General features: G+C 44.5%; 1 protein-coding gene across 1 annotated transcript in view; it reads left to right on the forward strand.

The window, feature by feature from the left end:
• Positions 1-14,095, forward strand: part of LOC146315549 (protein FAM13A-like) — a 28,201-nt gene that overhangs the window by 9,844 nt on the left and 4,262 nt on the right. Inside the window, exons 8-16 of the mRNA XM_084736556.1 lie at positions 5,157-5,384; positions 6,387-6,480; positions 6,828-6,925; positions 7,730-7,787; positions 9,635-9,709; positions 11,107-11,314; positions 12,508-12,757; positions 12,950-13,082; positions 13,715-13,796. Coding sequence (XP_084592682.1) covers positions 5,157-5,384; positions 6,387-6,480; positions 6,828-6,925; positions 7,730-7,787; positions 9,635-9,709; positions 11,107-11,314; positions 12,508-12,757; positions 12,950-13,082; positions 13,715-13,796 — 1,226 coding nt within the window. The remainder of the gene's footprint in view (positions 1-5,156; positions 5,385-6,386; positions 6,481-6,827; positions 6,926-7,729; positions 7,788-9,634; positions 9,710-11,106; positions 11,315-12,507; positions 12,758-12,949; positions 13,083-13,714; positions 13,797-14,095) is intronic.

Consider the following 14,095-nt stretch of genomic DNA (forward strand, 5'->3'; position numbering starts at 1 on the left):
CTGCCAGATAGCCTGTTCTGACGAGAAACCTCTATAGATTAAATCAGTAATTTTACCTCACAGAACACAGACCTTGCCTTGATCTGTAGGTTTGCTTGTGCTATTGTGTGACTTCCGTGAATCTGAATTTAAGTCTCACCATTACAGAAAATAAAATGAGGCAGCAGTAGATTTCAAATTTATGATTTCGCCTACGCAGGTTGGTTGGTTTTGGAGCGAGCGATATTTGGCTTCTGTAACAGGGGTTTCCCATCAGAAAAGGCTGTCTGATGGCAAACTTGAGCGGTGAAAATATTCAAAATATAATATACACTCAAACTTATGTTGATTTTTTAGGTGGACCTTTTTTAAGTGGCTAAAACATCATTCATTCAAGCAGTTCATTGCTTATCTTCTGTGCAGATGCTTCTCCAAATTGGAGGCATGTGAACTGGCATCTAATGTAGGTAATACACTGACTATCAACAAGTGTCTCATAAAACCCCAGCAAAGAGTCTGTGGAGGGTCTGGACCAAGGGGCTGATCTTCACAGGTTTGACTTTGGAGATGTGAAACGTGGGATGCACTTTCATGGTCCTAGGAAGATGTAATTGCACAGCCACAGGATTAATGATCTTAGAGATGGGGAAAGGGCCAACAAACCTGGGAGCCAACTTCCGACTCTCCACACGGAGAGGCAGGTCTTGAGTGGAAAGCCAAACCCTCTGTCCCACACGGTAACGAGGAGCTGGAGTGCGTCGTTTGTCAGCTTCCCTCTTGTAGCGTCCTGAGGCCCGAAGAAGAGCTGCCCGAGCCCTCCTCCAGGTGAGATGACAACGACGAACCAGGGCCTGAGCAGACGGCACAGCAACCTCACCCTCTTGGTCTGGAAACAGTGGTGGCTGGTACCCATAAACACAGTGAAAGGGGGACAGACCAGTGGCAGAAACGGGAAGTGAGTTGTGTGCATATTCTATCCATACCAACTGTTCATTCCACCGGGATGGATTCTGGGAGACTAGACATCTGAGAGCCGTTTCCAGTTCCTGATTGTAACGTTCTGTCTGACCATTGGATTGGGGATGGAAACCAGAGGAGAGGCTGGCTGTGGCACCAATCAGTCGGCAGAACTCCTTCCAGAACCGAGAGGCGAACTGAGGCCCTCTGTCTGAAACAACATCTTGAGGCAGGCCATGCAGACGAAAAACATGAGATAACATGACCTCTGCCGTCTCCTTAGCAGAGGGGAGTTTGGCCAAAGGGACAAAGTGTGCCATCTTGGAAAAACGATCAATTATGGTGAGTATAACAGTGTTACCTTCAGAGGGGGGCAAGCCAGTGACAAAGTCCAACAATATGTGGGACCAGGGTCGTCGGGGCACTGGGAGAGGATGAAGCAGCCCATGCGGTCGCTGTCGTGAGGTCTTATTCTGGGCACAAACAGAGCAGGCAGAGACAAATTCCCCCACATCTCCCACTAAAGAAGGCCACCAAAACCGCTGCTTCAGCAGACTGACTGTCCGACTCACCCCTGGATGGCAGCTCAGCCTGGAGGCATGAGCCCATTGCAGCACCCGTGGACGAAACGGGATTGGGACGAAGAGAAGGTTCTGAGGACATCCGGCAGGAATTTGAGCCCCCTCCAACGCTCGTCTCACCTCACTCTCAATGTCCCAGGTCACAGCTCCAACCACACGGGCAGCGGGCAGGATGGTAGAGGGGGCCCTGGGATAGTGATCGGATTCAAACTGGCGGGAGAGGGCATCTGGTTTGGTGTTCCTGGAGCCAGGGCGATAAGACAGGGTGAAGTTGAATCGGGTAAAAAACAGGGCCCACCTGGCTTGACGCGAGTTCAACCTCCTGGCTGTCTTGATGTATTCCAGGTTCTTATGGTCTGTCCATACAAGGAATGGCAGTTCAGCCCCCTCCAGCCAGTGTCTCCACTCCTCTAAGGCCAATTTCACAGCCAACAACTCCCGGTTACCCACATCATAGTTCCTCTCTGCTTTGGACAGTTTTCTAGAAAAGAAAGCACATGGGTGAACCTTGTTGTCTTTGAGAGAGCGTTGAGACAGTACTGCCCCCACCCCCACATCTGAGGCATCCACCTCCACAATGAATTGCAGTTTGGGGTTCGGCATGGAGAGGATGGGTGCGGAGGTGAACCGGTGCTTCAGGGTATTGAAGGCCTCTTCCGCTTGAGTGTTCCACTGAAACTTAAAACCAGGAGAAGTGAGGGCATGCAAAGGGGCTGCTACAGAGCTGTAGTTCTTGATAAAACGTCTATAAAAGTTAGCGAACCCCAAAAGTCTCTGCAACTGCTTGCGGTCAGAGGGTATTGCCCAGTCAACAACTGCACTGACCTTGGTGGGATCCATTTGGATGCTTCCAGGTGACACGATGAACCCCAGGAAAGAGACTGACTGCTGGTGAAACTCACATTTCTCCGCCTTGACAAAAAGCTGGTTCTCCAACAGCCGCTGAAGTACTTGCCGGACATGCTGGACATGCTCACTTTCACTCTTAGAAAAAATCAGAATGTCGTCCAGGTAGACAAAGACAAAATGGTTAAGCATATCACGAAGAACATCGTTGACCAGGGACTGAAAAACTGCTGGGGCATTAGTAAGACCAAAAGGCATCACCAGGTACTCATAATGGCCACTAGGGGTGTTGAAGGCAGTCTTCCACTCATCCCCCTCCCTAATGCGAACAAGATGGTAAGCATTTCTGAGATCGAGCTTAGTGAAAATGGTGGCTCCCTGCAACAGTTCAAAAGCAGATGACATGAGAGGGAGGGGGTACCTGTTCTTGACAGTAATGTCGTTTATGCCCCTGTAGTCGATGCAAGGTCGCAGAGTCTTGTCCTTCTTCTCCACGAAGAAAAATCCAGCACCAGCAGGAGACGAGGAGGGGCGGATAATGCCAGCGGCCAAGGAGCTCTGGATGTATGTATTCATGGCCTCCCTCTCAGGGGCTGACAGGGAGTAAAGGCGGCCCTTAGGGGGGGAGGTTCCAGGGAGAAGGTTGATGGTGCAGTCATAGGGTCTGTGAGGTGGCAGGGAAGTAGCGCGGGCCTTGTTGAAAACCTCCTTCAAATCCATGTAAGCAGAAGGGATGCCAGACAGATCAGGGAACTCTGAGGAGGGGTCAACAGGCTTGGGGAGATCAGCAGTTTGGAGACAAGATGAATGACATAGGTTACTCCAGCCCAGAATAATGCCAGTAGACCAGTCTATATGCGGGTTGTGCTTAGTTAGCCATGGAAAACCGAGAATGAGAGGATGGTCAGGAGAGTCAATAATGTAAAAAGAAATAGTCTCTGAATGGTTAGCTGACATGAGGAGAGTGAGAGCTGGAGTCTGGAGAGACACGTGACAGAGGAGGCGACCATCCAGGGCGTGGGCCACCAGGGGGGAGGGGAGAGGCTTGAGTTGCAGCTGGAGCCGGCGAGCAAGGCCCTGGTCCATGAAGTTCTCATCGGCTCCAGAGTCCACGAAAGCAGCCAACTCCAAGGAACCCACAGGAGAGGAAATACGGGCCTGGGTGAGTGCACGGGAGGGTCTTGAAGAGAAAGTTCTGCTCACCAGTAACCCTCCATTTACTGATGAGCACGGCCTTTTACTGGGCATGCTGCCAGGAAATGTCCTTTGAGACCACAGTAGAAGCATCTTCCCTCCCTAAAGCGGCGCTGACGCTCCTCTGGAGAAAGGTGAGTGCGGCCCACCTGCATAGGTTCCTCCTTTTCCCCAGGTGGCGCTGTAACTTCCTCACCGGAGCTCCCAGAAGAACAGGAACGGCGTTTGGTAGGAGACCAGGAAGTGGACTGCCCCCAGTGGGCTGAAGTTCTCTTTTCAGCATGACTTCTCTCCTTTCTTCTTGCAAACAGGCGATTATCAATCTTAATAGCCAAGGCAACCAGAGCATCAAAGTCAGCGGGCAAATCTAGCGGAGCGAGGTGATCCTTAATGTCGTCAGCAAGGCTATGCAGGAATGTGTCGGACAGGGACTGAGTGTTCCATTCACTGTCAGCAGCCAGAGTCCGGAAACGAATGGCATGGTCTGCCACACGGCTGTTGCCCTGTTTAAGAGCCAGCAAACCCCGGGCTGCCTCACGACCAGGGGTAGAATGTCCAAAAACTCTTCTTAAAGCAGCAGAAAAAGTCTCCTCAGAGCGGCATACTGGCGACTGTCTGTCCCATTCAGCCGTAGCCCACTCTCGTGCCCTCCCAGTGAGGTTGGTGATCATGAATGCAACACGGGAATGATCGGTGGGAAACGATGACGGCTGGAGGCCGAATGTAAGGGAGCAGAGTGTCAGGAAGGAGCGGCAGGTCTCAGGGTCCCCGTCATACCTTTCAATGGGTGGTGCACGTGGTTCATGGCGAAGGACAGGCTGGAGATCGGGCATGGCTGCGGGTGCAGGGATAGCAGGAGAGGTAGGGGCAGCCTCCGTCGGAGCTTGGTTGCCCAGCAGCGTTAACAACTGCTGAGTCTGGGCTGTGAGTGCGAGTAGCTGCTCCTTCATGGCATTCTGGAAGGCGTCTTGGCGTACATGAAGCTCTTGAACACCGCCACCCAATTTATTCAGTGCCAGTTCGTGGTCCTTCAGCCGCTGCCCTTGAGACTGGAGAGCAGTACGGAGAGCATCGTTCTCTGCTGAGTCAGACATGGCCAGATTGTACTGTAACAGCTCTGGGAAGTGAGACTCAGGTGCAGAGAACACACAGGAGGCAGAGTGAGGTTCAAATGAAAATCACTGTCTTTACTTAAGTCCAAAACAAGGCAAACACAGGGAGTCCAAAAAGGCAAACAAAAACAGACAGGGAAAAAAGGCACAAAACTATAATCCAATAAATAGGCGAAGTCCAAATGGAAACATGAGGCCTATAACCACACTAAGCAGCTTCACAGACAATAGAGACAATCTGGCAGAGACATGTGGAGCTGGTGGGGGTATAAATGCACAGGGATGGCAAGGAGGGTAATCAGGGGCAGGTGAGTGAGTGGCCTCAGGTGCAGTTGATGAGGGGCGGGAAAACACAGGAAACTGAAAAGACACAAGAGGTAGTGTTAAAAAATAAAACAGGAAACATAATAAAACCCGGAATGTTACATGTAAAGGATATAATCTCCTCCTGTGTGTTCACCCTTTGTCTGTTTCTGTCTCTCCATAGTCCTGACACTCTGGCGCTGGGTTGTGAAACCAGCTCTGACGTCAGCACTGACATTCAAAGGCTGATTCCAGACCAAGATGCTCTGGAGGGGAGCAGTGAATGTACAGAGGCAGGCTGCGTGCTCTCCTGCCCTGCTGACCCAGGGTCAGAGCAACACTTGCACCGGAGCACATCATCCCAAAGCATCCAGCGAGAGCCACCGGAGCTGGCGTGTGCCACTGCACAAGGGTAAGCGTCTCATCCGTTTGTCTTTCCTGTTTTCACGCACAGGTGATGTTGCCACCAGACATGATCTGACAAGGTAACAGCGGTGTCGTACCTGTTCACATCATTTTGAGAAGATAAGAATCGTCCCTTCACCTCCTCCTCTCAGTATTTCTCAAAACTCAAACATACACACGAAACAGTTATGTCACTCCTTTCCAGTTTAATTACTTACTTTTTTATGATTGGTATTTTACTGAATTTTAGAAAGACATAGGACTATAAACACACATGAAACAAGGAGAAAAGGACATTTACATATACAACTTAAAACAGACAACTAAGACAAACTAGCAAAAAAGAAAAAGGAATACAATTAAAATAAAGTAAGTAAAATTGTATTCATGCAGCACCTCAAAATATTACAGAGTGCTACACAGAATATACATACAGAAAAGCAAACAGCATATTATGCAACAGCAATATACAAAATCTATACAGTATATATATATGTACATGCACATACAACCATATACATACATACAGCCCACACATACTATATTTACGTATGACAATAAACAGAACCATATATAGTACATATTTAAAACCAATACAGAAAGATTACAGCACCAGAAAGGCCAATCGGTATCAAATTAAGTATTCCACTGGTTTCAGTATCACTTTAAGGGTACTGGGTTGGTACTGGTATCATAATTTTTTAAACGATACCCAGCCCTAGTGTGTACATAGAAGTAAGCTAAGCCATGGGTCTGTGTTGTTTAAGGACCATTCATGTAGCAAAACAAATCTTTTCCATTTCAGATAATACCATTCTGTCTTACATAACAGAGAGACTCCTTCTTATGCCATTGTTTGACGAGCAGTCTCCTGTCCCACGTGGTAGCATTCTGGACCTATTCAGTATAGATAGAGGGAATAGTGTCAATCAGGATAGGTCCCCCAACAGAAATAAGCAAAAGCAAAAGGAGACTTATTGACCTATAATGTCTGTTTCTTTATCAACAGGTCCTCCATATCAAAAGAGAAAGAGGAGGAAGAATTGCAAGAGGTGGAGAGTGGAATGATACCTTCCTCATCCATTGAAGATGATTCTTCAGCGGTGTGTATTGTTGATTTTCCCTTATTTTTTTCTTTTTACTGACACTTTTCTTTCTCTCGAGTTCCTCAAGCCCATTAAAATATGTCTCCAGCTGTTAGCACTCAACATCTCAAGCTGTGAATATCATTCAGTGCCAACTGTTACAACAACCTTACATTTATTTCTAGATCTATAAAAATGTGGTAAATAAAAAAACAAACAGTACAGTCAGCTGTCACCATTCTGTCACCCATTCTGTTAAGTGTGTATTGTTAAAAGATGTACCAAAGCACAATTATACATAAAGTGAAAAATCTTTTGGCACATTGTGGGACTGGAAGGTAAAATGACGTAGACTTGTTTTTCAGGCTTGCACAGATGCAGGGTGGTCATCGTCTATTTCGGACTGCTGCATAGCGAATGAATCACAGAGCAAAACCCAAAGACGGACTCAGCACACAGAGAGGTGAGAGGAGAAGATTTCAGCATGAAGACTACACAAGATGACATTTTGTTGTAGTTGTGTTTGCTTCCTTTGTTTTTGCTTTGCTTTGTTTTTGACTGCAGCAACCATCCATTGGTCTTGGCTTTAAACATTCAAGTCGAATAGAAATCCCCACACTTTAATAAACCATCTGTTTGGATTTTAACTGAGATTCAAACACAATTTGAAGTCAAAGAGAAGAATTATTAATACTGTTTGTAATTTTGGAGCAGTTAAATCATTCTAATTTTATCTCATTACTGCTGCTACAGTTGTTTTTGGCCCCCTCCATGCATCTCCATTCAGTTCAGCTCATCTCTCAGCCCTGCAGTCAGTTGAGAAGTAGGTTATCAGAGCAGTGTGCTGCTCACAGTCATGGTTTTAATATGATTCCAGTCCAAATAACACTGACTTGCCACAGGGGCACACGAGCTAGATTAGGCCGACCTAGCATGGTGGTACGCTGACTTTTGTGTGCGCTGCCTCCACAGAGCCACAGGACTGGTCATCTCAGTTATGGCTCATTAGTGTCTTACGTAGCCATAACCTGAATGGCAGTGCCAGATGACTGCCTGGCCTCAAAACTACACAAAACACTGGGCAGTCCTGCCTGCTAGCAAATCTGATATTACATTGATTATGAATACAGACAGAGTACAATGTAGATCCAACGTATCACGTGTACTGTGAGCCAGAGGGATAAACAGATTTGTTATGATTTTTTTTACTGGTATTTAATGTGATTTTATTAAATTTGCCTGGTGTTGACAGAATTCTGTTTTTCAGCACGCTATGGATCGTGGAAGCTGAGACCGAAGACAGAACCACAGTGTCTGACTGGAAGGTAAACAGGCCTTTGTGGCTGCCACCTCCAAATCATTTACACAGGTTCTCATTAAAAGTGTAGCCAGAGAGGATCAGGCTCTGATAGCCAACACTGTAGCCTGTAGCAAAATGCAATATACTAATGCACATTAAAAGAGAAATCTGTCTATTTTCTGTACTAAACCATAAAATGACCATGCTATATCATCAGAGATTAAGGAAACAGGATAAGCTGAAAATCTGATGTGTGCAACAACAATGCCAGTATTTTTTTTTTTCTTTGAAATTTCCATTCCGATGCAGAACATCTGTTTCAAGTTCATACGTTTTATAAGTTTATATGTTTAGGTTTACAGGCAGCTAAAATTAATACTGAATGTTCACCAAATGAGTAAGCATCTGTCAATGACCTGTAATAGTCATTCATGATCTTAGAAGGAGTAGATGTTTATAACAGTTAAATTGAGTGATATGTTTTTTGAATCCTAGGGTGTTACGTATTTCACCTTTAAAGAAAAAAAGAACACTGCCAGACCTTTAAACTCATTCACCTAAAAAGTTTAAAGGTCCAGTGTGTAGGATTTACGAGGCTTTATTGGCAGAGACGGAATATAATATTCATAAGTATATTCATGTATAATCACCTGAAAATAAGATTTTTGTGTCTTTGTTACTTTAGAGTGAGCCGTTTATATCCATGCCATGTGATGATGCCATGTTGCACCACCATGTTTCTGCAGTAGCCCAAAACGGACAAACCACACACTGTCTCTAGCTACAGCCTTTCACGTTTCATGCAAATTTCACAGCCACTGTAGGCTGTCCTACAAACATGGAAGGACAATGAGGCGGAGGGTTTGCAGCGTGCAAGCTCACCACTTGATGCCTCTAAATCCTACACACAAGTCTTTTAAAAGTGATATGAATGCTTGGCTACATTTTAAGCACAGGCAGAGGAAAAGGGGAACATGTCAAACGCACAATATGTAAATTCTGTTGCAAGAGGTTTTTCTCACATTAAAACAATAACTAAGAGTGCAGTTTGATGATGTTGTGAAGTAGTGTGGAATCATGGAAGGTGCTATCTTCACCAGCATAGCGGATGAAAGTTTATCTGAATTAATGCAGGCAGAAATCATGTTCATGGAGGAGTTGATATTAAAGATTTATTGACATCAGGTTTAGTCATGTACACCGACTTCCCTCCTCACTCTCTGATGTATCTGATGTATCCAGTGTTTTCCCAGAAGTTTTAGCAACTAGCTAACAATAGCTAACAGGAAGCAAACCATTACCTTGAATAAACAATGGATTTGTGTTTGAACATTATTGGAAATATTTGGGATACAAACTAAACCCAAAAAATATAGAACTTAAATCTTGCATTTAAAATAAATATCTATAACTTTAGTTGTAGCACTAGTCTGCATTGACACCAGAACTGATATACAACTAGGTAACCAGATTAACCCATAATAAAAGAAGATTTTGTATAGCAGTAATCAACAAAATTTACTCAGGATGCCCTTTTTAATTGTAAAGGTCCCACAACTGGATGATGATAACAATGAATTAACCTTGAAAACATATTAATCTTGACTTTGTCTTTTTAACTGTAACTGAAAAACTAACTGCATCTGTTGAAGAAGATTAAAAAAATATGATTTCTCTCTATGTAATGATAATAATAATAACAATAATGCATTGTACTTATATAATGCTTTTCGGGACACTGAAAGATGTGTCATTGTAACCTACCTTTTTGCATGTATGTGGGTTTCTGCATGTGTGCCCAGGCTGGTTTGAGTCAATAAGTGGGCTTTGGGAATGAGACTTCATTAGAGCGTATGCTGTCTTTTCCTCCAGGGCAGGCGAGGAGTGGGGTGTCGAGGTTCTCCTGACAGACACAATGATTGCAGAGGCAGGAACAAAAGCCGTGACGTAAGTTCTCCCTCCCTGCAGTCTTTTTAGATACACAAATTAACACTTTCTTTAGGATGAGGGTATCTATGACAACAGGACTGCTGATACCTCCAGTGATTGTGTGTGTTTGTGCGCGTGTGTCTAGCACACACCTGTATGTGTGTTGCTACATGTGATCCTGTTTGCCTGTGGGTGTTTTGCTTCAGTGATAACAGCCTCACTCCTCCCCCCTCCCGTCCATCCTTCCACCTCCTCTGTGTGACGCACAAAGCAGGTTTTCTTTATGAATGAACAGCTAAGAATGATGAGAAAGCAGAAGCCCAGCCCTTATCTGCTGCTGCTGTTGATGATGATGATGCTAAATGATGTCACAGCACATAAATGAACAAAAAGAAGAACCCAAAACCAAACTTAATAATATTTTTGTTTGTTTTTTGTGTTGCTCAATTACAAGTCTTTTTTTAGCACTATCAGAATTCACTGCATACATGCCCACACGCACACACTCATACCGAGGCAAACAGTTACGTGACTCCCCGCAGTTCCATCAAATAGATGCCTGCGCTCGGTCTGACAATGTTGCCGTGGAAACGCCTCGTCATATACAGTACCTCTCTCCTCCCTTGCACACACACCCACACCACTCGCACCGATATGAGCGGCATTCCCGCCGCCCCCCTTCTTCCGTGCATGATGAATAATCCATGTGGAGGCTGTCCAGCAGCAGAAGTGCCGGGAATGCCGTTTGGAAAGGAAACCATGTGGATTTAGGGATTCACTTATGGGGGCAAGCTCTACTCTCATACACTCACACACCCACAAACATGCGGGTCAGGTGATTTGGGACTCGCAGCGATACTGCTAAAAGAATTACAGCGTGTTTCTCATCAGGGATCCCATGCTGGATGCTGATGCATGTTAGGAATCTGACTCAGTGACTGACAAAAGTCAGCGGGATTCTTGTCTAGCTGCCTTCCTTGCTGTCTAGTTTCTCGTTGCAGAGACTTGAGGAGAGCTACAGCAGAGGAAAGTCTGTTTTTGCATTGCTGAAAATACGTACCACCATTCTTTGAAGATTAAATATTTGCTATTGTTTTTTGGGAAGTTCCTCGTGCTTCAGCCACCCCCGAAAGCAGCTTGCTCATAGAGCTATATTCTGCCTATTGACTCATTTCTTTTTTAGAAGGACAAGGCAACCACTCATCTCACCTCATCCTGCCACTCTCTGCCCAACCAACCACGCTTCAGCGCCTGAATATTTATTTTCACAGGAGAGACTAAAATGGTTTCACACGACTTCTCAGGATTCCAGAGCCGCTGAAGACTCCCTCAGCAAAAACTACGACACATCTTTCAGACTTCTCCCGTCCCTGCCTTGCTGCGTCCCTGAAGCCATGTTCTGCTTCTGTTTCCAGAGTCCTTCTCTCAAGCTACAAGCCCTGGAGGCTGACATGGGACCTCTGCCGCCACCGGCGGACCCCCAATTTCAGGATAACCCACCTGCCCAGCAACAGCCTCTTTCTACTAAAGAGCAGAGTCTGTATTTGACCCACAAGCTGCTCCTGCACCCCCCACCGTCACCACCAGCTCAGGATCAGCAGATGTTCGACTCATCACAGCCTGGTAGGACAATGGCAATTAAGTGTTGATATACTGAAATAATAATATTCAAGTTTCTGAACCTCTAGTGTTAAATATTTATTTTGGGCAAAGAGGAAAATTATGTGGAAGTTGTAAAAGCCCCTTGCCAAGTATTACTACTTTTGTCATACATTTATTTAAGGAATTGCCCAAAGCACCTGAGAGTACAGTACTTCAAGCTTGGAGGGTCTCATTGGGAATCAAACCCATCACCTTGCCAGTTCAATAGCCGTACTCCACATATACCATATCAGTACCTTTATTTACAGTATCTAATTCATCATCTGTTTTGATTCAGAGCGTCTTCCTCACCGCTCTAGTTCCTTTGGTGCATCTTAAATTACAGTCAGTAAATCTTGGCAACAAGCTATGAGCCTCATCATTTCCCAGAGCTGGGTGTGTCTATTCTTGATAACACCAAGCCAAGGTGCGATGCTATTACTGGTGCGTCACTGCACAGCCACAATGAATTCATACATATATTCAATAATATGTACTGCTTTTGATATCTAGACATCTATATAGATTTTATCATTTAAATCCTAGTTATACTTTATTTCCACATGTGTGTTTTGGCTAAACATGAAAAGTAACTACAGAGAGTAAAACTGCTAAAACATATAAACCATGAATTGTTGATTGTTGTTTACTGTGTTTGTCACAGACAGACCAAGTTAAATCTTTTCCAGGAAGGATGTTACGAGATGTGTAATGATGATATGAGTAGTTAGAATAGCAAAGAACTGTTTGTCCTTTCATTCTTCTTTTTGTCTCTTTCTCTCCCTTCCTTACTACTTCTTATTTTCTTACCTCCCTCCCTCCTCTACCCCTTAATCTTGCACATCTCTCATTTTGTCCTATCAAAGCTCTTTTATTAAGTCAAATAAAAATATATTAAAAATTCATAGAAAATGACTAAAATGTTAAGTTCTGAGTATATTAAGAGAAGGGGGGAAATAATTATCTCTTTTATTCATTTACCTATTTATCAGTGATTTGGAATACTGATTTGTTATGTTATTGACCAAGGTTATTTGTCGATGTACACCTGCATACATATATAATATAAAAAATTGGTCACAAAAATAAAATGGCATTTATAATCTAACAGACTGAAATGAAATATTAATCATTTTTAAAGATCTACATTTAATATTTTGTCTTTCCTGTCACAGTACAAACCCCGTCTCCTCATTCATCAGAGTCCAGTCCTGGCCTCTCCGCTGCTGTTCTTTCTGAGGCGATTTCAGGAAACGACACCCTGCCGAGCCCACCAGGCCCTCACACCAGTCCACTCCTCTCTCGTTTTGTGACAACCGACAACCCTGTCCCCTCACCGCGCTGCCCGAACCTCAGTCACAGCCTGCGCTACAACCTCGACCCTGATGCAGCCCCTTCTCCACCATGCTCACAGCACATTCGCATGTAAGGCAACTGTTTCCTTATTAACGTTACTTAGGAATAGTGGCTCACAGGTGGAAAATATTAGTGCTAATGCCATACAGATACAGAGTGGAGGATTTCTACCATGTCAGATATTAGCTGAATGCACGTTGTGAGTATGGCCTTTATATTATGGAACTATATGCAGAACGTCTTGTGCTTTTCTGCCTTCAGGGCTCGCAGCAGTGTCCACACAGAGCCAGATGAGGGCTCTGTGTCCATCTCAATGCTCAACAGACACATTCACACCCTGAGGAAGAGGATCAGGCGCTTCGAGGAACGCTTTGAACAGGAGAAGCACTATAAGGTGAGGGAGGAAATCAGAGCTGCTTGGTCAGCCAGATTCTGGCTGTTATCATCTCAGGGTGTGAAGCTCAGGCTTTAGATAAATTCTGATGACCAGCTCTCACAGAGCCAAGGGAAGGATTTTTTTCATTTGTTTTGTGTGTGCATACCTGGCTGTGTGAATTACTCCTGTTAAGTTCTAAAATTATGCTGAGGATGCTAACCACAAACATCATGCTAGAGTGAATTACTCCCTCTACTGGTGCACTGGAAAGATTACATTTTGATGCACTGTGGATCCTTGGTCATATAGTGCAGTGTTCCCCAACCCTGGTCCTCAGGGCCCACTGTTCTGCATGTTTTAGGTGTTTCCCTGCTCCAACACACCTGATTCAAATGATCAGGTTGTTTTCAGGCTTCTGCAGAGGCTTGATGACGAGCTGATCATGTGAATCAGGTGTGTTGGAGCAGAAAAACACCTAAAACATGCAGGACAGTGGGCCCTGAGGACCAGGGTTGGGGAACACTGATATAGTGTACATGTATAATAGTTTACTGTCATAGAGGACTAAATAATTGCAAAGAAAGTCACATTTGAGAAGCTGAAAAGAAGTACTCAAGTGACTGTCACTGACATGGATTTGTTTTTTTCAGCCGGCTCACAACGACAAGACAGCACATCCAGAAGTGGCCAGACTGATGAAGGAACTCATTAAGAGTCGCAAGCAGCTCAAAGGTCAGTTACATAACCATAATTACACGCTCAAACCCAGGAATTTGAGATTGCAGTTTTGAGAGAAATATTCAGATCTCTGTTTGAGTAAAAGAACAAATACAACAATGTAAAAGTACTCCATTATAAGACCTATCTTAATGTACTTCAGTTGTAGAAGTAAAACTACTCATTCTGCAGAGAAACGGGCACTGGGACTGACATAACATATGACATACACAAATACATAATTGAATGAATTGCCATAACATCTGCATTAATAAATTATTGATTAAGAACACAACAAACCATGAATTAAAAAA

This window comes from Lutjanus erythropterus, chromosome 14 (genome assembly GCF_056507025.1).
Source record: "Lutjanus erythropterus isolate fLutEry1 chromosome 14, fLutEry1.hap2, whole genome shotgun sequence".
Taxonomy (NCBI): Eukaryota; Metazoa; Chordata; class Actinopteri; order Lutjaniformes; family Lutjanidae; genus Lutjanus; species Lutjanus erythropterus.